The sequence below is a fragment of the Cupressus sempervirens genome, chromosome 3, assembly GCF_028749045.1.
Source record: "Cupressus sempervirens isolate cs-2001-9-10 chromosome 3, ASM2874904v1, whole genome shotgun sequence".
NCBI classification, from domain to species: Eukaryota; Viridiplantae; Streptophyta; class Pinopsida; order Cupressales; family Cupressaceae; genus Cupressus; species Cupressus sempervirens.
Genome location: NC_143120.1, coordinates 697261386 through 697288323, shown reverse-complemented (window position 1 = coordinate 697288323; position 26938 = coordinate 697261386). Strand labels below are relative to the sequence as shown.

Genomic DNA, 26938 nt, shown 5'->3' with positions numbered 1-26938 from the left:
TATTTTATTTCTCCCCCCATAAAACATTAGAGTACTTATGAACTGTTTTTCTTTTGTCATTTAAAGACTTATTATCCTCTGTTTTGTGTTATGGCAGCTCAACAATATCAGAATGTTAAATTACAATCCTCCAAATTGGGTACTACTGCAAACTTAATGGTGCGTTGTATATATGACAGATTTTTAATGCTTGCTCAGTGTTGCTGATTTCTTTCACCACATCCTTGTTCTTGATGTTGAGAGGGCATCGTATGCTGTGGTTCCTGATGTACTAAGTGATTAGTTTTCTTCTGTTGTGGTTATATTTTTTATGTTTCAATTCATGCAAGTTGTTTCTTATGTCCTAGTGTAGGCTAAAGTGTCATAGAGATGTTTTACTTCTGTCATCCTAATTTTCTCACTGGATCTAATGTAATTTTAGACATGGTTTTAGGCTGTTGATGTTGACTTATATATTTTATTGATGTAATGACACGATATAGCTGTCTCAGAGCTAACTTGTAGCTTCTCCACTCTTTCATAAATACAAGAGCACACACAAGGAATTGAGTGCCATTCAATTTGCTCAAACTGCATGAATTCATTCTTCTAACTTCTAGCAGAGAAGTGAGAAAGCCCTAGGTAATATCTATTGATTCAAAGTGAGAAAGCTTGAGGAAGTTTACATTGATTCAAAGTAAGAAAGCTTTTGGAGAAGGTATTTAGGAGGAGAAAAGCTGGCTGAAGAGTAACTATGATAGGGGCTATAATTTTTTGACCAAGGAGAGAACTTGTGGCTCAAAGCAAAAAAGGTGCAAATAAGAAGTCTGTGGAGTTAGAAATTGTATGGTCTTTAATTGTGTAGTGTAGATGAAAAGCAAAGAATATGGATAAACGACAACTGGTACATTCTATGGATGAATAGTGAATTTGAACGTAAACAAGAGAGATAGCAATTTGTAGATGAGTGACTTGTTAGGCTAGAACCCAAAACAGCAAATCAACATGATTGGAATGAGAGGGCTTCCATCAGGGGTCGCAATCAGAGTGCATGGCCATTGCCAAAGGAGGACAAAGATGGCATCGAGGACAAAGGATGGATAGGTTGATATAATGGTACCAAATCAAAATGCTAATACTATCAGTAACAATAATATGCTAATAGTAATAATATACAGGGAGCCTTATAAGAGTGGCATGCAAATCCAATAGTATGCTATATAGTAATATTTTTCCCGCTTCATTTTTAAATGCATTCTTTTTGTGGACCCTAGTGATGCTAGATGGCTCGATAACAATGCATACTGGAGGGGTATTTTATAGGAGTGGGTTGATTATGGAATCTGAGATAATATAATAGTAACTGTTTGCTGAACCAAAGAGTAGTTGGGGATGATCCTACTTTTCTGGTTGCACCTGATGATAATTCTGATTAATGTTGTAAAATTTAGCAACCCTGGTATTTTAGCATGGAATAGCCTGATTGAAAATTGAGGCAAGTTTTGCAATTGGTGTTGAGATTGTGTTCATTACTGTTTGTGGTAACCATCAAAATTTATTCTAGTACCTTGCTCATGGGTGTGATATGGTGGTGGTTATAGATGAGATTTTGAGACTGCTAAAGCCTACTCGAACAATTGGTCAATCTAAGGAGAGTTGCCTCCTAATGATCACAACATAGTGGCATCACACTATGTAGATGGATAGTTAAAGCAAGGACTCGGTACACTTCTCAATAAATGTGTAGCCAAAGTCATCTATAGATAAGAAAAGATAAGATAAATTTATTAATGTCTAACAAGAGACCAACAAAGGGTCTAAGGGATTGAAAACATACAAACAATGAAACACACCCCAAAAGGAGCACGAAAAGGTGTCGAGGAAAGAGCAAACAAGAAAGCAACAAAAGGGAACAACAAAAGGACTAGAGGTCCTTTCTTTGCAAAAAGAAATCCAATACCGAAGGGTAATGCCTAGGATGACCAATAGTACCGACCCGTCTTTGAGTACCATTGGAGGTGGAGTGTCATTGTCTAGTAAGCCCATGATGGGGCCTTACGGATCTAGGGTGGCTGGAAACTGGAGTATCAAGCGCTTGCTTCAAGCCCCGGGCAAGGGACAAGAGTAGGAAAAGGTGGTGATGAACTCATCCGAGGCCTGGCTCTAAGGAAATAGGAGCTGTAAAAAAAGGACAAATGACCCAATCTGTTTTTTTTCCCTATTTTGCAACTTCAAATGGACAATGCATGCAAAATTTACATCATTTGATCACCAATATCATGATGTGGGCATGTTGAGCATATGGTGAAAGGTAGATTGATTATTATAGAAAAAGCTAGTTGGCTGCAAATCACACAACTCAATATAACAAATGTTACAAAAATGTTAAGTAGTGTTGTACTTTTTGGTATTAATTATTAAGTCTTCCAGTATAAATACAAATACTAAATCTAGTGAAGAATTGCTCATATTATTAGTGTTCCTCTGAGTTTCTTGATGGGGAGATGGGGAGACAGTTTTTGGGGATAGGGGGACCAAGGGCTTGAATTTGGAAATGGTAGGGGGACGACAACCCAGGTCCAACACTGATATACATATAGTACTTAAGAAAATAGTAATAAACAAATGTACAAAAATTACAATTTTGAATTGTTTATAGAGACACTGGAAAATTAGTAAAATAGTAAATACTCAGTATTACTAAAATCTATAGTGAATACTCAACATTAACAATTTAACATTGAAGTTTGAACAATGCGTGTGTCAAATTCAAGATTTCATAAAGATGATTATAATATGATGTCAAACCAATAGAATTTATTGAAAGGAAGCCTTTAATCATCCCCAAACTCCTTGTCACTAGAACTATTGGACTCCAAATTGTGTAGCTCCAAACTTATACCTACCGACCCGGAATCTGTAACCGTAACATCCTCATCAATCTATGCTAGCTCCTTTAGCTGTACATCCCATGATGCTGCTAGATTATATGTACTCAAGTGGCTTGTGGTCAATGATATGCAAAACACTTTTTAAAGCCACAAACTTCTCTTGCTTTCCTAGAGTTAAGTTTGGCCCACTCAAGAGAGTGAGTGATGGTATAAGTAGACTAGTTCCTTTTAGCAGCTGAAGAACTAGAAACTTGAGATAGCTATTGAATGGATAGATTGTTGGTCAAAGTATTTGCTCCATGACATTTCCACCATAAAATTGGGTCCTCCTATGGCATAGTTGTCATATTCATCTTAGCTGGCTCAAAATAACCCGTAAGAGTGGCGAGTTTGGTTCACTCAGTGAAAATGATGTTGGCCTCTATACGTTCATACATCTTCTCGAAGGTCCTAAAGAGCCTTGCCTTTAGCTGAGCATCTTGTATCAATGTAACTACACCAAACCTATGCTTGTACCACCTAGAATTCAATGCATGGGCAGCCATGTGCAAGGAAGAGTTGAGCTTTTCCCATTTCCTATTAATGATTGGCTGAATGTGCAAAGATTAGGGTTGGTACATTGTATAAAATTTTGGATAGATGCCCAATCACATAATGGATTAGCATGGTTCTCATCGATCTAGAGGTAGAAGCAATATGTTGGGTATAGTTTTCAGAAATAAATGTCATTACCATATGATAGAGGAGCATTACTCACAGCCTTCTGACTTCAAGACAATTTTCTACTTTGACATGATGCAGATGCACCACCAAACGTATAGCAACTAAAAAGGATATGCACTATCTTCTAGATGAAATATGCTTTTGTGTTGTAAAAAGTCTCATAAAAAATCCTTTTCCATCTACCTGACATACTGAAGTGATTTCTATTTTATGTCATGATCATTATACATGAATTGATTTCTTTATAAGTAGGACAACGTAGAAATGTCTGATTATCTGATATATATTATAGGCTTTATAAGATGTTTTGTACTGTGGAAGCTACTGCACAAGCCGTTTTCTTTGTTGCAGAAGACATCTTTGCTATGAAAGGTAGCTATTGAGTTATACAAAATATAGCAGCAAAAACTGTTTTTGGCAAAAATTGGCAAACCAAAAGAACAAGATTTTTTTTGAAAAAATCAGGAAAAGTTTTGACTTTTAAAATACTAAAACACTTGTAGAAAAAGAAACTTTTTTATATTTAACAACTTAAAGGCATTTCAATAGCATAGATATATTGAGAGTAAATAAAATGGGGTCTATCCCATGAATTGTAAAAAACAGATATTCTTGTTATCATATGGCTGATTACATAGGAAAATATTCAATTGACTTGTTAAGAGTGTAGTCACCCTTAATAACTCTCTAAGTCTAAGATCAAATGTTAGCTAAGTCTTTGAGGTCACTGGGATCCATTAAGATTTTTTTATTAATGTCCAACAAATGACCACTAACTAGTCAATGAGACTGAAGATTACAAACTAGGGCACAGCCACCGACAGAGACACCAAACTGTGATCAAAGAAAATCACTAAAAAAAAGGACAACAGACGAAGGATGTGGTAGGGGTGAATAGGCAACCCCAAACCACCAAACAACCATTGAGGAACTAGAGCAGTTGAGAAGAACTTGAAGACCAAGGGGTAAGCACTAAGGCTAGGTTGCTAGGTTTACAAAGTATGATTGGAAAGAGAGGGCCACAGTGAGGAACTTCTGTGAGGCCAGAAAAACCTACGAAGACAAGGAAAAGCCAATTGTCCTTTGGTGGCATGCGCTAGTAGGATTTAGGGTGCAAGGGGTGCTAAAACAAGTGATCCTTGAGTTTGAAAGTGTTCTGGAGGTAGAGAGAAAGGGGCCCATGTATTTGAAAAGGACGAGAGAGATTGGGACTTTCTAATAATGTAGTAGAATCTCCCTTTGATATCATAGTATATAGGGCAATGAAAGATAACATTGGCTTCTTTGTCTCAACCAGCCCAAGGCTATATAGGTGAGAAACCCCCTCATCCCTCTGCAATTAGTGATCTATCTCAACTTGAAGCCAGTGCTAGCCCTCCCTAAAAGACCAAGGCGAGTTCAGAAGCAATGTGACTAGTGACAAGAAATATGAGAATGGACAATGAACCCATCCCATAGCTCAAGAAAGTGCTCTGCATAAAAATGCCATCTTTGAGCAGAGACCCTTGTGGGGGTTAACCCATTCCCTATGAATGAACTACCTATAAATGTTTGTTTTGACAAACCTGTACAATTCCTTACTAGAGGGGTGAAGATGGTGGGGGGTATGAAGATGGTACTAAAACATTGAGAGATGATTAATCTGAATCTCGATAGAACCTAGGAGCTTTGAAGCCCCAAAGAGGCAAAAGATGCAATCAACTTTGAGGAATAGTAAACAAGGTAAAGGAACATGTGGCACCCCAAATTGGAATCAACAAAAGCAAGGAGGCGATGCAAGAACTAAATGAGATCACAACTGCCTAAAGTCTGAAGGGGTGGGCACCAAACTCAACAAGAATGATATCGTAAGGAAAGTACTGCTTACACTTGATGATGTGCCAGTGGAGAAGAACCTAGACATACTCAACAAAGGTTAAATTAGACTCCAACAACAAAGGCCCCCATACCACAAAACCATCAAGAATAGTAGGCCGAATGGGAGTGTCCAAAAGTGTAATCATGAATGTGGTATCTTGTGAGTGATGTCAGAAACACCATCTCTCAAGAAGAGCGAGCCATACCCCTTATTGCTATGGGGTTGGATGGTGGGTCTCAACTCTCAAAATGAAATGGGGACTAGAAAACTTAATCCCTAAATAGGAGTAGGAAGAGGCAATCTCAAACAAAGAAGTGAAGATGAGAGGTCTTGATGCTATTAAAAGACCATCACCGTTGTCTTCCCCAAATTAACTGTCATATGCCTCAAGTCACAAAAAGAAGCCAAACAGCCAAGCTGCCTCTGTAATCCCTTTGGGGTCTAGGGTAGGAGAACTACATTTTCCACAAAAAAGTAGGATAGAAATCAAGACTTAGTGGAGAAGACAACCATCCCCATCTAACAAATGCTCATGAAGAAATCCCTCCAATTCATCAATGTAGATCCAAAACAAAGTGGGAATAGGGGGTAGCCCTGCTTAACTTCGATGGTACTATTGATGAATCTGAAGAACCTAAAAGAAACCCTAAGACAACTTGCAATGATCTTGTAAAGTCTCATGATGGTAGTTAGGAGGACCTCCAAAACACTAATGTCTTGAAGCCTCTGAAAGGAAACTCACCGTGGAACCTTGTCAAAAGCTTTGTGGAAGTCAACAAAGCAACAATAAGCCTTTGAGGAGCAATGATGAGCCTCCTAGATGATAGTTAAAGAGTTTAATATTGTCCTTAATTTGGTAGTCTTGTTTTGAAATTGACCTGAATCGTGGCGCACATATGGCAATGATCCAACTCCCTTGAGAAGAGAATGTTGAGAGTCATGGCATAAAGCTTGGAGAAAGTGTGAGCAACCATGATGGTCTTATGATTGTTGGGATTAGAGGCGGAGCTTGCATCATGCATTAGATGGATAATGTGGTGGGACCAAGAGAGGGGAACCCCATGCAAACCACTTGATTAAAGAGGTCAGATAAGTAGGCACTTAGCACATTAGAGAGATGTTTGAAGAACTCGGTCTGGAAGCCTTCCTCATCCGTAGTTCTTTTAGTATTCAGGATTCTCAGCACTTCTCTAATGGTCATGCAAGTGAAAAGATGACAGGAGTAAGGTGGAGTGATCTAGAGGAAGAGCTGGTCGAGGATGTCATAGAGGGCCGAAATATGAGAGATTAGTGTATTGTGTTCTAAGTCGAGGGGGAGAAGGGAGTGGGGGGAATAAAGCAGTTTTTGTGGAGCAGAAGAGGCAGGTCCTAGCAATCCTACAAAGGGAAATGAAGACATAATGAATTGTAGAAAATAGATTTTGTTGTTTATATTCATACTCAAAGGGCTGATTACATAGGCAAATATTCAATTAATTTTTTAAGAGGACAGTCGCCAAATAACTGTCTGATCAAATATTAGACAAGTCTATGAAGAAATTGAGATCAAAATTTATCAGACTTTGAAGGGTCAGTCATCAAACTGTTGTCTAGGTCTGAGGTCAAATATTAGCTAAAGTCTATGAAGTAATTGAGATCAAAATTTATCAGGCAACAATCTAGCTACTGTTACGAATTTAGTAAAAGTGGAAGCCATTTTAAAGTGCTCCAAGACTTTCATTGCAATTGATGCAAGAAGTTCTGTAGGGGTAGTTCAATATTTGAGAAAGCTTATCAAATAATATCCCACAACTGCAATGCTTTATCTTCCATAACGACAATTGGAAGGTCTCTATATAGGTTAGAATTCAACAGAAGACATTTGCCGAGTTGAAGTAAAAGATTAGAAAGCCACTGGGTTTGGCAATACCTAGCTTGCAACTACTGGTGGAGACAAATGTTAATAATGAAATTAAACTTGTTTATTTTAAATTAAAATTAATATATATTAGTTATATATTTCTCTATTAAAGATAGCTCACAAAGTGCATCATATATGCTATATCAGCAATAGTTCTTTCAAAAACAACTGTAAATCAATTGTGCACAACAAAAAAGTTAAGTCTATGGAATCCTATCAGACAACTACTATAGAAGTATTACATAATCAAAATAGAAATATCGAGAGCCCAGATTTTAAACTAGAAGAGTTTGGGTCATCATGCATCCCATGATCCAATGATGTTATTACTGCTCTTGACTTTATCAGCATCGAACCTCCCCAAAGTGGGTTCACTGTCATGTTAAACTGTATCATCCCATCTGGGAGCATCAGGGACTGGTAGCCTTATTTTTAGCATCAGTATTTTCTTTAGAGATGCCTTCATCTTTCATAAATTGGTCGAGTTGCTCAACCTGGTTTGGATTCAACATATCTTTGTATGCATTTTAGAAACGGACAGATCTGATATCTGATTTGTAGATCAAAAGAGAGACTTCTTGTGCTAGAATCATGATCCCGCTCTTTGGGATATCCAGCACCGCTGAAACCTACAGCATTATTGTAAAATGTGTGAGTTCAAGGTTAAATTCAGTACGGCTCCTCTTTTTGCCATGGAAGACTTCTTTGTTCCTCATTTTCCACAAGAACCACAAAACTGCAGTAGAGAGAATAGACCAGAATTTAATCAATCTATTATCAAGCAAATTGACAAAACCAGCAAGGACTTCAATCCAAGACAGACCTGGATGAGATCTAACTCACTGGGTTGCCAAGAAACTAAGACCAAACTAGTTAAGCAGATCAACATTCAAAGAATAGATTGCTCAATAGTCTCAGGGACCAGATACAAGGGCCAAGAAAGTGGGGAAAGACCCATAGAAGATAAATTAGCCCCAATAACAATCTTTCTAAGCAACATAATCCAGCTTAAGCAAGTCTTTTTTGGTCCACTCGGCTCATGCCACAAAAGTTTCAGGACAAATTGCCATTTGGAGTCCGGTCAGTCAAGATCCCAACACCTATTAATCTAAGAAGGATTTTAGAATCATTTCTCACTAGTCTATACATTTGTTTTACTGAGATATCAAGAAATGAGGATCCATCTTACCATTTGAACTATTACATGAACTTAGTAGTAAACAAAATCTTGCCTCAAAGAAAAAAGACCAGTAGCTTTGAGAATTAGTGTTTAAGTGTTCTTGTGAGGAGGAGGACAATGCAGAGGCAAGGGATCAAACACAACACTTTCTCATTCACACAATTGATCTCTTTACAATCTTCAGAATGTTCTTACAGACATCCTCAGTTGGCACTTCAAGGCCATCAAATCAACTTGAAACACTATCAAAACAACTTCACAACAAGTTTTCATGACTAATTCTTCAAGCAACAACAGGTCATTCTAATGAGGCTAACAAGAGAAAAACAAGGTGACAATCCTTTGTAATTTAAGCATCAGGGGTTTCCAAACATGCAATCACAACCAGTAGCTCACACCCAAAACAAATTCCAATAGCCTTCCTTCAATATGCTCATTTATGCCTACCAACCCTATCCAAAAGGTTTTCAAGCAATAAGTTTTAGGGTTCTCAGTTTTGGCACAAATTAAAGTTGTTCAAGGTACCCTTTTGGGGCTTATACAACATATCTTAATATGACTAAGAGTTAATTTCGAAGGCAGAGACCAAATTTGGACTGATTTGCATTTGTCTAGGCCTTTAAATAAGCAGAAAATGAGGCATTTTGGGCATAATGGTTTTATACAGAGGTCATAAACCAGATATAAAACTATTTTGCTATACCCATTCGAGTTCTACACAACATATGTCAAAATCAATGGTGGCTGTTTTGCAACACATGGCTCGAATAATGACTAGTAATTTAGAAAATAGACCAAAATCATTGATTTACCAGCCTAGGGCATCATCATTATGACCAAAAATATTGTCATTCACGCCTAGAAGTTCCAAGACCATAATCTACACTCCTTAAGCCTTCAAACAACCAATTTTATGCTCAAATGAACATTTTCTTTTCAAAACCCGTGTTGAGGGTTTCAGATCTATTCTTACAAAAAATGTCATAACTTTGGTTATACTTATGAAAAACCCTCAAACTGATTCAAGTCAAAGGTGATTCATTGCTCTTTCAAATGCATCCATTTAGAATTCACAACTCTTCCTTACGGCCAGTGCTAAAAAATTGCAACTCGACTGTTGTAGGAAATTCTGGGAAGTGGCAGTCACTGAAACAAGCATAAATCCTTCAAATCTGAATGAAAATTAATACCACGAAAAGAAAATGAAAACTAATCTAATGTACTATCTTCTACCAATGAGTGCAGGTCAAAATAATATCATACAAGATCACATAATTCTCGGCAACAAGGAAAAATGGGAAATTACAAAATTGTTACACTGTATTGATTGTTTTCTCATCCCAAACTCCCCAAAACTTCAACTCCTTCTCTTACAACTATGGTATCAGGTTTATATCACCCTGACAACCTTGTATCAGTAGCTACAATCAAACCAAACTAATTCATGACCATTAAACTATGATTTGACAACATTGTTTTTGCATTTTTTGCACTTTCTGCAATGACAACTTTGATAAGTTTTTGATCAACTTGACAAAATGATTCTAAAGCTTGCAGTCTCAGCCTAGACGAGGCCAAATAGGCTCAATATGGCTTATAACATCAATTTTATCCATATTGGGCAATTTCGGATCCCTTTGACCAAGATTGACCACATTAGGACCTTGTAGGTCTACATAGGATTAATGGCATCATATAAATATATTTTTATTGGTTACAATTGGTCCTTTGGATCTTATTAGACACAAAACAACACTATTCAACATAAAACAAAACACAAATTTGATGTTTGTCTTATGGGGGCATGATCACCATGTTGGGTGCAGTTGCACCATACTTCCCATGGAAGTGAAACTTAAGTTCATCGAGTGAGGGCCTGCAACAAACTTGTGTTTGATCTTTCCTTCCTTTGGTCTCTCATGTAATGTCCCCGATTTAGTAGGTCTCTGGAGTATGGTTTTGTCAGCTCATCATCATGATCCTCATGAGCTGATGTATGGATTTGGAGGTCTTTGTCGGGAGTTTGCTGTTTTAGGACTTACTATTTTTAGTAAGTCACTCATGGCCAGTTGCTATTTTTGGATTGAGCAGTTTAGGCAGGATGATCATCTGACTTTGGATATTTGGTCTCTCTCTGGGTTTTCTTTGTTGAAATCGTATTTATTGGAGAGCATGCTGGCTTTAATGATTATTAAATACATGTTTATATATCATTGTGCTTTATATTTTAAAGTGTTAAGACTTTATATTATAAAGTTGCTTTTTAAGTGAAAAGTGTGTGGGTGAAGTTGAACGGCTCAAATGGCATTATAAATATGGCTTTTTGGTGAGAAGAAAAGAGATCTTGAATATTATTCTTCTTAATTATCTGTCCAAGGGTTTTGAGAAATTCTGAGTATTGTGAATTTGCTGCAAATCGTTTCTGAGGTATAACAATTGGCAAATCTCCTTCTGTTCATACTGTATCTGGAGATTGATTGATGGTGATTGGTTGACATTGGAAAAAGGTATGAATTACTCTTCATTCTGGTACTTACTGCTGGGGTTTCGAATTTTGCTTTGAATGAGACTCGTGTATCATCTGGGCAGCATCTCCAGTATTGGCACAAGAGACCTGTCCTGTAATTTTGCTGGTGAGTTGGATGACAATCAGTTGGGCCTGCGAATTGTTAATCAGACCATGTGATTGGTCTTAGTGAAGCGGTGTGTGCATTGTAAAAGGGTGCGTTCATTGTGTTGGGCAGCACGAGCAGGAAATTGGAGCCATTAATATTTAATTCAGAGAAATTGGGCTCCCTGAAGGGTTTGTGAATATATCCTAATGAAGCCGCCATCTATCTCAGGCCTGCGATTTGATCAACTCATTGCTGCAGTCATTTGGAAGTCATCTTCAATTTGGTGGCGGGTAGTAAGCGAGTCTTGTGGGATGATTTCATATGGAGGCTCTTTATAAATCTGAATGGTGATGTTACTATAATTCCAGTTATATTGATGCAAGAATTAGCTGCCAGGTTCTACTCTATATGCTTATTTCAAAATTATTTGTGAATTTTAATTTGGTTAAACTTCTATTGCTGGTAGTTTTAGAGTGTGCTGTTAATTCATACTGGAGTGTTGGCATTGTATTCATTAAATTCAAAAAAATACCAAAAGGCATATATACAAAATACAAAAAATCAGAAAAGACATAAACCAAAAAACATTTCTCATTTTCAATCAGCAAATCAGTATAAGAAAAGAAGGGTTTTTACATCCCAGTATTCCTTTCATCATGCCCTTCCAATGTATAAGGTACTGGGAATGTGCATCAACCCTGGTACTTGCAACATCTTTATACTTCATCATCACCCTTGGTACTTGCAATTACACAAGGATAAAGCAGAGGCATGAAAGCACACGCACCCAAGGAATACTATAATTAAAGATTGAGATATCTAGATACAAAAGCAAGAAGCAATTTCTTCTCTACAAACATTTGTTCATCTCCTTCCTGTAAATTATTTCATGAAAGATTTCAGCATGACAGATGGAGAGGATTGAGCCTACTTGGTTTCCTCTGCTCCTTCCTGTAAATTATTTCATGAAAGATTTCAGCATGACAGATAGAGAGGATTGAGCCTACTTAGTTTCCTGTGCAAGGTTGTAGATAGTGTCCCTGTGTGTGAGCCTCAAGTTTCCTTACCCTCCACACTGGTCCGGTTTCTTCCTCCCCAGATTTCTTGGGACTTCTTTGTGCAGGGTTATTCAATAGTTTGACTATAGTTTTTGCATTCAATTTTCTCAATATTTTCTTTGTCAGGAGTGTTCCTAATTTATAGGAAGCCAATGTTGTTGGAATGTTTATGTCTGTTGTAACCAACATTTCAACCAATGTTTTATTTAATAAATCAACCTATTTGTTTATGTTTTGCAAATTGTTTGATCTCTCCCACTAGTTGATAGTTATCCAAGTGTTCAAGAAGGTTCAATTCCAAACATGTCCTGTGGTGTATTGGTTATGTTCTACCATCTCACTACAAGTCATGGGTTCAATTCTCACGTCCTTTTGTTATCTTAAGCCCTCTACATGGTCTCGCGAAGTCATGAGTAAAGGTTATTTCCCTTTAGTGATTAATGAAGAGCTTAATGTGTGAGTTGGTTGTGGGTGAAATTGAAAGGTAGAAGGTTATGTGTTCAAAACTCTTATAAACATTTTAAATTTCTTTTATTTATTTATTTAGTTCCTGTAACAACCCCTTTTCTTGGGACTTAGCTAACAACTAGCATATCATCAAAAATACAATTACTAGTTCACATTCATGAGAAGGCAATTGTGATGTTCCTGACCTTTTTGAGTGATGGTATGGTAACAATGTTTTGTGGATCGTAGGGTAGTGCAGGTTATGGAGGGCCGTATGATGTTGAATTGAAGAAGAGATATTGAGGTCGTATGGTTACAAATAGGGTTGCCATACGGTAGATTCCTACAGGCTGTACAATGGCAGACAGGGTAGCTGTACGGTAGATACCTGTAGGTCGTATGGTGGCTTGAAGACAAGCTGTATGGTGGATGACTGCAGGCCGTACAGGGAAGTGGATGCGAAGCCGTACAGTGGTTTGAATTGCAAGGCCGTACGGTATGTAATCGGGTGATGGGTAGCTATGGAGGCCGTACGTTTAATGGTTGAGTCGTTGCCAAATGGTTGTACGGATGAGGGACGAAGCTGATGATGTATGGCAATGTAGATGACGAAGAGTAGGGACGATACACCAATAATGCCAGAGAACACAAATGTTTGCTAGAGATTGAACACAAGAGAGTAGAACAGATTAAACAACTTATTAATCTAATTTGCAAAATGATGGTGCTCAGATTTGCCAGATCCGAGCGAAGTGTTACAGGCAGCAGAGTAGGGTGAGGGTTGAATCCCATCGAAACCGGAAGAACCAAATAGGGAAGGTCTTTCACTTCCGAAATGACGAACAACAAAGAATCCCAACAGGAATTCACAGTGCAGAGAAAATAATCTAGATTGCATACCTAATGACTACCTATAAGCCATGCTTAAATACTCGTTGGGGAAAACTTTCCGAGGGTGTACAAAGATAGTTGTTGACGACGCAAACTATGGAAACCAAACAAAAATGGGTCTGAGATATATTAAATCAATCGGCTCAATAACAATAGTTTGATTAATAATCTATTTTATGACAGTGATAATACAGTCCTCCTGTCCCAAAATTTTCTTGTCCTCAAGCAAATTCAATGCTGGATGCTGTAAAATGTGCTCGCCTTCCCAAGTTGCATCATCCAGTGGCAAGTGTTTCCAGCATACCAAATATTCCTTCACTGTCTAGTTCCATAGGGTCTTCTCATGTACTTCAATAATCTCTGCTGGTTCCAATATGTGTTTCATTGAGCGGCAGAAGATCTATAGCTACCATGATGTTCTGTCCTACGGCCTTCTTCAAGCATAAAACATGAAAGACGTTATGAATATGACTTTCCTCTAGAAGTTCTAGCTCGTAAGCGACTTCACCAATGCGACGAACTACACAATAGGGGCCATAAAATTGTGGCCTCACTTTTTCTTTTCCCTTTTCCTTCAATGAGGATTGTTGATATGGTTGGAGCCTAAGATAAACCAAGTCCCCTACTTCGAAACTCCTCTCCATTCAGGGTTTGTTGGTGTACATCTTTTGTTGATTCTGTGCCTGTTGTAAGTTTTCCTTTAGGTATCGTAGGATGTCCTATCCCTCCTGAAGCTAGTCCCTTGCCCTTGGTGCGTGACTGTCTCCCAACACTGTGTCTATGAAGGAGAGGAGTTTGTACATATTCAGAGCTTTGAATGGTGCCATCCCGATGGACATGTGATACGTGGTATTGTAATAATATTCTTCTAGGTGTATCCACTTGACCCATGCTTGTTGTTGTGCCGAAACATAGTTTCAAAGGTAACCTTCGAGCCACTAGTTCACAATCTCTGTTTGTCCATCTGTTTGAGGGTGGTAACTACTAACTAGTACTTGGTGACAATTCTGTCCCTGCCAATCGAAACAGTTTTGTCCAAAAGATACTGATGAATTGCCCATCTCGATCACTGACAATGTTTCGGGGCAACCCATGCAGACGAAAGCCTTATCTTAAAAACAGATCGACAACTTGTACAGCTTGAAAATTTGAGGGGATGGTGAAGAAATGTGCGTAATTTGTCAATCTATCAACCACCATGAAAATACAATCCTTTCCGTTTACCTTGGGACGTTTGGTTATGAAATCCATCGAGATACTTTCCCACTTATGTTCTGGAATTAGTAGAGGTTGCAATAACCCGAGAGGTAGAGTATGTTTGGATTTGTTCTGTTTGCAGACCGCACACTCTCTTACATACTGCAATACATATCCTTTAAGTCCTTTCCATGAAAACCTCTCCCTAAGACTTTTGTAAGTTTTGAGGAAGCCCGAGCATCCTGCCAAGGGTGAGTCGTGTACCTCCTTCAAGATTTTCTGCTTCAATTTGGATTTTGGCACTAAAAATATCACTCTTATAGTAAATGATGTCATCCACCATTTTGTACCGATCATCCTGGGTGTTGCCATCCATTAGCTCACAGGCAAATGTGTTTTTGGAATATTCTACCAACAAATGTGCCTTCCAGTTAGCTAAAATCTGGTTTAGCGAGCAGATGGCGGGTTTCCTGGACAAGGCATTTGCAACCACATTGTTCTTTCCTTTCACATATTCAATGTCAAAATCAAAAGCCTAAACCCTTGCTTACCCATTTTTGTTGCCTCTCATTCAAGTCCCGTTGCTCCAAAAAATATCTCAGACTATTGTAATCCGTACAAACAACAAACTTGGCACCTACTAAATACTGCCGAAACTTGGTTAGTGCATGTACGATGGCAACCATTTCTTTGTTGCAGATGGAATATAAGCGTTCTGTTTGCGTAAGCTTCCTGCTCTCGTAAGCTATGGGGTGTCTATCTTGCATTAGTACCGCGCTAATGCCTTCTTCAGATGCGTTGCACTCTAGATTGAATGGTCGAGTGAAATCAGGTAATGCAAGTATGGGACAAGTGCTCATTGCCTCTTTCAGCTTATCAAAGGTGAGTTGTGCCTTTTCATTCCATTGGAAAGACCCCTTCCTTGTCAAATCCATTAAGGGTGTGCTGAGCTGAGAGAATCCTTTAATAGCTACATAGTCCAAAAAACCCTCACAAATCTGTGAGTGATTTTGGGGGAGGCTAATCAAGGATAGTCTGAATCTTCTCCTGATGAACTTGAACTGCGTATTTACTGACATGCCCTAGGTACAATATTTCTGTGATACCGAATTCACACTTGGATTTCTTGGTGAACAAAGACTGCTCCTTCATGATTCTTAGGACTTCATCCAGATGCTTTAGATGTTCCTCCCATGTCCTGCTATAAATAAGATCATCAAAAAATATTAGTAAGTATTTACACAATTGTTTGTTAAAGATGCAATTCATGCATGATTGGAATGTAGCAGGTGCATTTGTTAATCCAAATAACATGACTAGGAACTCATAATGTCTGTAGTGACAACAAAATGCCGTCTATTCTACATCTTCCTCCCTCATGTGGATTTGATGGTAACTGGAACGGAGATCTATTTTTGAAAAAGATTGCGCCGTGTGATTCATCCATCTCCTCATCTATCCTTGGAATGAGATATCTATTCTTTATTTTTTTTTGTTCAACGCATGGTAGTCCACACACATGCGCAATGTCTTGTCCTTTTTGACCAAAATCACTGATGACGCAAAGGGGCTAGAATTGGGACAGATCCATACTTTCTCTAGCAGTTCCTAAATCATCTTTTCAATCTCATCTTTGAATTTCTTGGGACGACGGTAGGGTGTGGTTATGACTGGCTTGGCTCCTGCTTCCAACTCAATAGTATGTTCAAACCCTCAATGAGGTGGTATGCCGGGAGGAGTGTCTATAAAAACTTTATTATGGTCACTTAATCTTCTGGAGATCATCATCCTGGGGAGTTGTTCGTTGCCCTTTTACAGGTTCTGCTGAAACAAAACAATGCGCAACCCAAGCAACGTCATCACGTTGAAAAATTGCCTCCATCCGATGTGCAAAAACTTCCTTCGAACCCTCATTTGCCATTCTGCGAAGAACAACCTTCTTTCCATCGCAACAAAAGTTAAATCCATCCGTTTGAAGCTCTGAGTGTATTCATCAAGTGTCTCCATCCACTGTATGGCCAAAAGAACCTCCATGTCATCAAGGTTAACTATGAAGAAATATTCGATAATCGTGTGATTTTCCATTGTGATACTTAGCCGAGGAACAAGGTGTGTGTAGGGAAAAAGAGTTCCTCCAGCAACCTTGACCTAAAATCCTGCATGTGTCTCCGTAGGTAGACCTCTTCATTTTACTAGAGATGAGTTTATGAAGTTAAGGGTAGCTTTGTTGTTGAGCATCACCATAACCCTTTGTCCTTGAAGGGTTCCTCATACACGAAACACTGTGCACCTTGGGCTACCGGCTAGGGCAGTAGTTCCTCCACGCTGTACCAATGCTGCAATTCTTTTCGTACGGTCCAAACTAACCATTTTAGTATCCTAGTGGGGTTGGTTATGTTCAGTGGGTATATCTTCCTGTTCGTCCTCATCATCAAAGATGACTTCAATGTAGTGGATCTTTCCTTTCCCGAGGCATTTGTGCCTAGGTTCCCATGGTCCCTTGCAATTGAAACATAGTTTCTTCCTTTGGAGTTCTTGTCTGCTAGCTTTGTCCAACGACGGCTTCCTTGGTGGAGGTTTATTATCTTTGTCCCTTAGAAACATTGGTGGTTTGGAATGTGAGTAACCTTGAGAGGATGACACTGATGATGATGCCATACTCTGTGCCTTCTTAATGGCCTCAGACAGGGTGGCAGAATTGAACCCTTTCGCTCAACCTTTTAGGAGTTCTGTTAGTCCATCCATGAAGGGCACTATCCTTCTTCTTTAAGAAATATCTGTGACCAAAATGGAGAGTTTTTGGAATTCTGCAATGTACTGGTCAACCGATCTAGTTTACCTCAGCTGTGCCAAATCTTTGAAATTGAGTTCCGGATCTTTACCATCAAATCGATCTATCAATCTCTTAGTGAATTCTGCATAGGTATTTATTTGATCATGCCCTAGTGTGATGGTGTCGTGATGCCACCATTCATGTGCTACTCCATCCAAGTGCAATGCTGCAGATTTAATTGCTTCTTTTGGCATGGGATTAACCTGGCGGTAAGTATTGACCTTCATTACCCATGCTTGCGCAGATATGGACCCTGATCCATCAAATGGAGACAAATTTACTTTACTGAACTTTCTCATGAGATCATCGTTAAAATATCATCTGTTTCTGCCTCCCGAATATCTCATTCTTAGATTTGCATAATCTTTGAGGATATATCTTCTTCAAAATTTGCATTCTTCCAGTATTCTCTCAGCTATTTTTGCATTTCTTCAAAAATCGGTTGCTTCTCTCTAGGTGGGTTCTCTGTTCGTGGGGGAAAAGACGGCATGAAAGGTCGAGAGTGTGCTGTATGAGGGTTTTCTTTACCTAACGCCGAGTTCGTGCTGTGACCATTCTGTTCTCTGGATATTTTATTGTCTACCAACTTCTTGAGTCTCTTCCATGAGTCACTGAGTATCATTGATCTGTGCCTGATTCTTCGCAAGTTCTCTTAGTAGTGCCACGAGTTCAACGACTATGGGTTCCAATTCGGCAGCCATTTTATCAACGGAGTGGGTTCTTTTTCCCTTCCGGCAATAAACTCTCATTCATTGTCCACAGGCTGGTAGGATTGAAGCTCTGATACCACTGTGATGTTTGAGACCTCTGTGAGTGACAGTACGATAATAATGGTCTGTGGGTTGTAGGGTAGTGCAGGCTATGGAGGGTCATACGATGTTGAATTGAAGAAGAGATATGGAGCTCGTACGGTTACAAATAGGGTGGCCGTAGGGTGGTAGACAGAATGGCTGTATGATAGATAGCTAACAAGCCATACGATGGCTTGAAGACAAGCCATACGATGGCTTGAAGACAAGCCATAAGGTGGATGATTGTAGGCCGTATGGGGAAGTGGATACGAAGCCGTACGGTGGTTTGAATTGCAAGGCTGTACGATATGTAATCGGGTGATGGGCAGCTATGGAGGCCATACGTTTAGTGGCTGATTCTCTACCAAATGGCCGTACGGATGAGGGATGGAGCTAATGATGTATGGCAATGCAAATGACGGAGAGTAGGGACGATACACCAATAATGCCAGAGAACATAAATGTTTGCTAGAGATTGAACACAAGAGAGCAGAACAGATTAGACAAGTTATTAATCCAATTTGCAAAATGATGGTGCTCTTGTTTGCCAAATCCGAGCGAAGTGTTAGTAACGGAGTAGGGTGAGGGTTGAATCCCACCGAAACTGGAACAACCAAATAGGGAAGGTACAGAGAATCCCAATAGGAATTCGCAGTACAGAGAAAATAATCCAAATTGCATGCCTAATGACTACCTATAAGCCGTGCTTAAATATTTGTCGTGGAAAACTTTCTGAGGGTGTACAAAGATAGCCGATGATGACACAAACTACAGAAATAAAACAAAAATGGGTTCGTGATATATTAAATCAATCGGCCCATTAACAATAGTTGGATTAATAATCTATTTTATGATGGGAATATTACAGCAGTTATAATGGTTATTTTACATTTTCATATGAAAGAGATTAACAATTACAATCAATTTAACTGAAATATCATAACTAACAATTGAAGGAATTAATCAAATAAAACTAAATTGGAAATTGTAAGTTTGCAATACTCTACATTCCAATACTAGAATTTGCCTAGGGCATCATCTGCAAAGCCCTGGGTTAGTTGCATATACCGCTTAGGGCACAAAAGTTACACCATTGTATCATTATAACCAATACCATTTAAGGCAACAAAATCACAGTAACATCTTTTTTTCCCATTGCTAATTATGACAATTAAGTGCAAATAAATGATACGTTTATGTTTATATTCACATGAATGGAGGACAATTATAGCAACCATCAAGTAAGCCTATCTCATACAGGCAGTTACATTTCATAATCAATTTGTAAAACAAACTGATTTCATTGATTTTCTAATACATTTAAAAGGAAACAATTTTCTAATAAATTGAAGAGAATAACCAATTAAACAATATTAACCATCTAACATTTCTGGAACTTGAGTTTTCAAATATCATTAAAGTAAATAGCCATCACTAGAAGATATTGAGTGTAGATTGCATTTTGTCTTGTGTGAGCATTGGCATCTAGTGAAGAGGAGAAGCATTGTCAGGGGTTAACCTCCCAACCGTGGACCCTTAAATATCCCCACACAATCTTCAGTGAGAAAGGCCCTCTCTACCCAAGAGTAGACATGGGACACCTTGTCCAGCCACTGAGCATCCTGGAATTTAGAGTATCAACCCACTGCTTTACTACACAACAAGATCTAAACAATGGATTTCAATGAGCTGACTTGGTTTTAAAACTTTTATTTCTTACTTCTTTGTTATTGATTGTTTTTTATTTTATCATTTAGGGATATACCCATAGTTCAATGAATATCAAACACACCCTTCATCTTGACCATGCTGGTCTTCCTGGATGAATGTCTAGGGGTGATTTCCTAACATTATATATATTCACAGCCAACGTATTCTGCTTGACCTAGGCCTATGACTTCACAAGGGATTCATGTTACTTGTGAATTATTTACTAGTTCTTCTTGAACGTGTTGTCTCTCATCTCAGAGACATATGGAAAACGCCTCTGTATGGGTTTTCAATAAAATGAATTCTTTCTAAGAAAAGTTCTAATAAGAAAATCAATATTTTGATGATAATTTTCTCTTCAATTCTTAAGCTTCGATATGGCCATTATTGTCAGTAAAATCCATATTGTAGTCGACGGGTAGAGTTGTATCCGAAAGGGTGTGTGACATTTGATTCAACCCTTCGAGAAAGTATATGTACATCGTCTGAATGGACTATTGGATTATCATTATCATTGTAATCGTTGTGATTGGAATTACATATTGCTTATGTGAATAAAGTATCCTGTTTTGTGCTACATTCTAATACTTTAATGCGATAAGTATCCATTTATCCTGTACGGTAAACATTTGGTGTCACTGCCAGTTGAACCTAGTATACAAGAGGTGTTATGAAGATTAATGCTGAATCTACTTAATAAAGATAGGAATAAAATAAAGAACAAGGATGATATATGCACAACAAGAGAAGCATTAATTTTAACACAACAGGTGAAGCACAGATAGAAGTTTCAACAGATTACCGACAAACATCGAGGGGATGGAGCACTAACGGAGGGAGTGTATTCACCTAGCAGATTGAGGAGTGTCGTGGACTTACTCGAAGAAACGCAACAGAGATTGAATTTGGTAGAAGAGACAAGGGAGGAGTTCCTAAACTTGTGTATGCCAAGGTTAGAGAATCCAAATGGAAGGGAAGGAACTCGCATGGCTCGAAGTGCCAAAGGAGCATGAGTGTGGGGTGAAATCTTCATTCCCGATACACCTGCCGAACAGGTACTCAAAAAAATGCGGGTACATAGAACAATCTAAGACACTATAAGACATGTGATGCAATTTGGATGGCCAACAGTGTAACGGACTAGGATGATTGGGTCCGACAACTTTCGATGACCCTACGGGGTGTAGCGATTGAATGGTTTTTGGATGTTGATCCGCAGAAGTTGACTTCATGGCTAGAAGTCAAGAAGGAATTCATAGCAGAGTTTTGACTACCGAGGGATGATAATGAGATAGTAGTGGAAATATACAACACTAAACAAGGAAAGAATGAAACGATCCGCATATATGCAAGGAGGTTGAAGGAGCTAGTGGGGAAAATGGAAAGCCAACTGGCTGACGGGTTCAAGAAAAGATGGTTTATTGAAGGGCTATGACCAACATTGAAGAAAAAGATGAAAATTATACCTGCAGCGTCATAAATAGATGCATGTAACAGGGCGATGGATTTGGAGAGTGAGTGGAAAATGAGCAAAAGGAACAAATCATTGGACTTAGACGATTCATCTTCCCAAAGCAACAATAGTGACGAAGAGTCAAGTAAGAAGGTTCGAGCATTGCAGAAGGACATGTTACGGATGATGGGGGAGGTCAGAAATCTGAAAAAGAATTCTGACTTAGCAAAAGTAGGGGAATTTTGGTGTATGGATTGAAAGGAGGGCCACACAAAGGGCTCCTACCCGAAGAAACAATTTTGCGACATCTGCCAAATTGTGGGACATTCCACCAAGGAATGCTCGTTCAATATGAAGATAAAGGGACACCAACAACTATTGCTAACACAAGAAGTGTCCACCTCAAGAGTAGTTTAATGTCCCCAATTTTGGCAGGTCTACACTGTTGATAGAGTTAGCTCATCATAGTGATCCTCGTGAGCTGATAGGGTGTTTTGGAGGTCTCAGTTTTGGACTTACTATTTTTAGTAATAATATTTTCGTTGGTTGCTATTTTTAGTGGGTGGCTCTGGCTGTTGGTTGTCACCTGCAATTGATCAGGTTAATAATTATATGAGCTCTTGTTTAGTTATTTTTCATTGAGTTGCATTATTATAATATTGTTTATATTATTAGAATAATGTCTTCAAAAGATATTTCTAAAAAGTGTGTTGAAAAGTTTCTAGTGTTGAGTTCTTTTGGGAAACTTCCACAATTTCTGAAGTGGAGCTATTTAGGAAACTTTGGCAAACAAAAGGTTATAAATGAGAGCTCATTTCATTGGGAAAAGCACACTTGAATAATTTATTTTCTTTTGTTGCCTTTGTGGCTTTTCCTGAGTCCTAATATTTTGTGGCCCTTGTTGAGGTATAAGGGTTGAGTTTGAGGAGTTCTTGGCAATTGTGCTGAGGTATACAATTGGCCAATATCTCCTATTGTATTCGCTGTGTCTTGGAGATTGGTTTGAAGTGTTGTTTGGATTCGAAGGGAATTGAATCGGCCCTTTATTTTAATGATTGCGAACTGGGGGAGTGAAGAATTGATATTGAGGGACTGTAGAATTCCATTTCGAGGCATCATTCTTTGCATTTTAATCATGTTAATTGAATCCTGAGCCGAATTCATCCATCAAGAAATCAGATAGCTTTATCATTGGATCTGCGATTTCATTTCCAGCCGTGTGGACACTCACCTCCAGTTTCATGAGCTCATGAGGGTCTGCATTTTTCTTCTTGTTGCTTGGTGGTTGTAAGAAGGTCAACTTGCAAATGTATTAGTTGTAAATCATATTGGATGAGCAAGCGATCAGCATAAGGGCCAACCTGTGTATCCTTGAAGACCTCATTAGTGTTTCTATGCCCTGCGATTTGAGCTTGGGACCAGCAGCCAAGCTCTATGGCTCGTATATTATACAAGATGGGCTGGGTGTTTTTGGAGACCTCTCAAATATAATTCATATCAGTATTTCAACAGTGGTTCAGCCTAAAAGCTTAAGGTGACAGCATTGTGACTTATAGTAAAGGAATTTTGTGCACACCAATCTGCTCAACTGGAGTATTGCTCCAATACATATCAGGTTCTAATTATTTGTATGATGATTTCGTTTGCATATGCACTCGAAAGAAATAAAGTGTTTGGCTATTTAAATTGGTTGTGTTTAGAATTTCATTGAAGCAATTTTGTTATTATAAAATTTACGTCCCAAAACCTTGAAAATTTGAAATACAAATACAAAGTTCCAAATTGTGCATCATCATTTTAGTCGGAAGCTAGTCGGGGTTTTTACAGTGGTATTAGAGTGGTTTCCTACTAGTCTACAGGAATTGGGTTCAGTTTAGTCAGTGTTTGATTTGATATTTCTATCATGTCTAATGATAGGACGTTTGTGCGAAGAGGACGTGCGAAGAGGACGTACTTCTCCACCTAGGGAAGGTGAACCTGAGATATAGTTTGGTTCTGTTGGTAGTCCAAGTTGTTTAGGTGGGTTCGAAGTTAGAGATGTTGATGTTAGTAGAGAGGCTATGCAAACATTTAGGAACCTGGCAGCCGGACAACAACAGATGACAGGTGTACTACAATAGTTGTCTAATACTCTACAACAGATCGCACTTCCTCGAGGACGAAGTAGGGAGAGAGCTTGAGATGTTTTTGTTGGTTCTCATAGATCTCGAGTTGATGATAGAACCTGAGATGGTGATAGATACAGAGATGTAGATCAGGTTCGATTTGAGGATCGTGGTGGATTAGTTGGCAGAGCTAACATACATACTGGCACTCATGATAGGCTGCAGAGGCTCACGTTTCTGAGACTTGAGGTGAATACAGTCAGTATTGAGTCTGAGGCCGCTCCTTTTGTTAATGATGTGTTGGTGCACTTTATAGAGTGGGATGCTTTAACATAGGCTATTAAAGATCATTTGAATTTTGATAGATTCTTGACTCAAAAATGGGAGCATTCTAGAGTGAGGTCGACCCCTAAGAGACAACGACCTCGACAGACTGAGTTACAACAAGTTGCTAGTAAGATGACGTTGGAGCGCTTTGTTGGCACTGGGAGAATTACAATTCGAGATTGTATTCATAAGCTTGACACATATTTGGCTTTGCATCTTATGTCAGAGGTGGACGTTATTAGATTTGGAGTGTTGCATCTGGACGAAGCTGCTCATGACTGGTGGTACCATTGGTTAGTTTCTTTGTGACATGATCAGATCACTTCTTATCAAGAGTTCGTGGATCACTTGGTCAAGAGATTTGATAGGAAGGATCCAGAAGTGTACTTACGTAAGTTGGTTCTGTTGAAGTTTTCTAGTGGATTGGAGAGTTACATTGGTGAGTTCCAGAGGCTTTCAGTTATGGTTTATGATATTTTAGAGTGCAAACGAGTTATGTTAGTTATGGAAGGATTGATTGAGCCACTCTATGGATGGGTGAAGTCCTTGGACCCATCTTCTCTCCAAGTAGCGATGAGGAAGGCACGAGACTTGGAGTCCTCTTCTCGAAGCAAGGTTGCTTTGAAATCTTTTGCTCTTCTCACCGATGATGAGCCCCCACCAGTTGTTGAGGACAAGGGCAAGTCAGTAGGGAGCTTTGATGACACTTCTAGAGAGGATTTGAGGAGGCGTGAGCTTTTCTTTTGGTGCAAGGGGCCTTTCTCTAAAGGTCATACTTGTGCGTTAAGGCCAAAGGGAGTAGCGAATCGTGGTATGTGGGTTTGCATTGATGAGATTGAGGATGAGTCATCATAGCAACATGAGGATGTAGGTGAAGATGATCATATTGATGATAGAGTTTATATTGTGATGAGCATTTATAGTTTTGTAATTGACTCACATGTTCAGAGTTGGTTTGATCCTAAGCTGGATTGTCTACAGAATGATTGGGTAGCTACAATGAAGGAGATTGTGTTGAGATCTCCTAGGGATTTGTCTGTTAGTAATGTTTCGACCTTTACATCACCCACACAATTAGTTGGTGTTGTGTTGCAGGTCATGCTATTGGTTTTGTTGATGGTTTTAGCTTTTTGTTGGTTCAGTGAGGACAGGGACATCACTTGTTTCTTATGGGATCTCGGTGGAGGGTTTTGTATGATGCCAAATTGCTTGAGGACAAGCAATCTTGGGGAGGGAGGACTATAATGTCCTCGATTTTGGCAGGTCTACACAATTGATAGAGTTAGCTCATCATAGCGACCCTCGTGATCTGATAGGGTGTTTTGGGGGTCTTAGTTATGGACTTACTATTTTTAGTAAGTATATTTTCGGTAGTTGCTATTTTTGACAGTACAGTGGGTGGCTCTGGCAGTTTGTCGTCACCTGCAATTGATCAGGTTAATAATTACATGAGCTCTTATTTATTTATTTTTCATTGAGTTGCATTATTATAATAATGACTTTAAAAGATATTTCTAAAAGGCATGTTGGAAAGTTTCCAGTGTTGAGTTCTTTTGGGAAACTTCCACAATTTCTGAAGTGGAGTTTTTTTAGGAAACTATGGCCAACAAAAGGTTATAAATGAGAGCTCATTTCATTGGGAAAAGCACGATTGAATAATTTATTTGTTTTTGTTGCCTTTGTGGCTTTTCGTAAGTCCTGATATTTTGTGGCCCTTGCTGAGGTATAAGGGTTGAGTTTGAGAAGTTCTTGGCAAATGTTCTGAGGTATACAATTGGCCAATATCTCCTAGTATATTCACCATGTCTTGGAGATTTGTTTGAAGTGTTGTTTGGATTTGAAGGGAATTGAATTGGCCCTTCATTTTAATGACTGCGAATTGGGGGAGTGAGGAATTGATATTAAGGGACTATCGAATTGCATCTGGAGGCAGCGTTGTGTGCATTTTAATCATGTTAACTGAATTCTGAGCCATATTCATCCATCAAGAAATCAGATAGCTTTATCATTGGATATGCGATTTCATTTTCAGCCGTATGGACACCTCCAGTCACGTGGGCTGATTGAGGGTTTGTGTTTTCCTTGTTGTTGCTTGGTGTTTGTAAGAAGGCCGGCTTGCAAATTTATTAGTTGTAAATCATATAAGATGAGCAAGTGATTAGCATAGGGGCCAACAGTTGTATCCTTGAAGACCTGCGTTAATGTTTCTATGTCCTGTGATTTGAGTTTGGGACTAGTAACCAAGCTCTATGGCTCGTATATGATACTGGATGGGCTGGGTGTTTTTGGAGACCTCTCGAATACAATTCCTATCAGTATTTCAACAGTGGTTCAGCCTAAAAGCTTAAGGCGGCATCATTGTGACTTATAGTGAAGGAATTCTTTGCACATCGATCTGCTCAGTTGGAGTATTGCTCCAATACATATCAGGTTCTAATTATTTGTATGATGATTTGCTTTGCATATGCACTCAAAAGAAATAAAGTGTTTGGCTATTTAAATTGGTTGTGTTCAAAATTTCATTGAAGCAATTTTGTTATTATAAAATATACATCCCAAAACCTTGAAAGTTAAAATACAAATACAAAGTTCCAAATTGTGCATCATCATTTCAGTCAGAAGCGAGTGGGGGTTTTTACAAGCAGGAATGAACACGAACAATGATGCAACCTTAGGAGGGTACCGTAACAATAACCGACATGGAAGGGGCGGTAACAATAAGAATAATAACAATAATTGGGTCTGAAGTTAGATACAATATGACTTGAGTGGACGACTAATGATTCAATACTGTGGGTGCAACCTTTGGGGACACTTAGCTAGAGATTGTACCACGAAGGAAACATCACAGCCGTTGTGCAGATGGTGTGGTTCGGGAGACCACGAGGATTCAAAATGCCCTAAGCAAGGGGTGAACTTGTTAAGTATAGAAACATGTGAGGAGACATTAGTCATCACTCGCGAGCAAGCAAAGAAGGCA

At 38.8% G+C, this 26938-nt stretch overlaps 1 protein-coding gene across 4 annotated transcripts in view; it reads left to right on the top strand.

Annotated features, from left to right (window-relative positions):
* The window catches only part of LOC149568649 (uncharacterized), a 240319-nt gene that overhangs the window by 173940 nt on the left and 39441 nt on the right, over positions 1 to 26938 (top strand). For all 4 annotated transcript variants that reach the window (XR_016362597.1, XR_016362596.1, XM_089821524.1 and 1 more), the window contains exon 19: positions 98 to 159. Coding sequence is in view for 2 of the 4 variants with exons in the window: in XM_089821524.1 (XP_089677650.1) it covers positions 98 to 159 (62 nt within the window). In the remaining 2 variants the exon portion in view is untranslated. The remainder of the gene's footprint in view (positions 1 to 97; positions 160 to 26938) is intronic.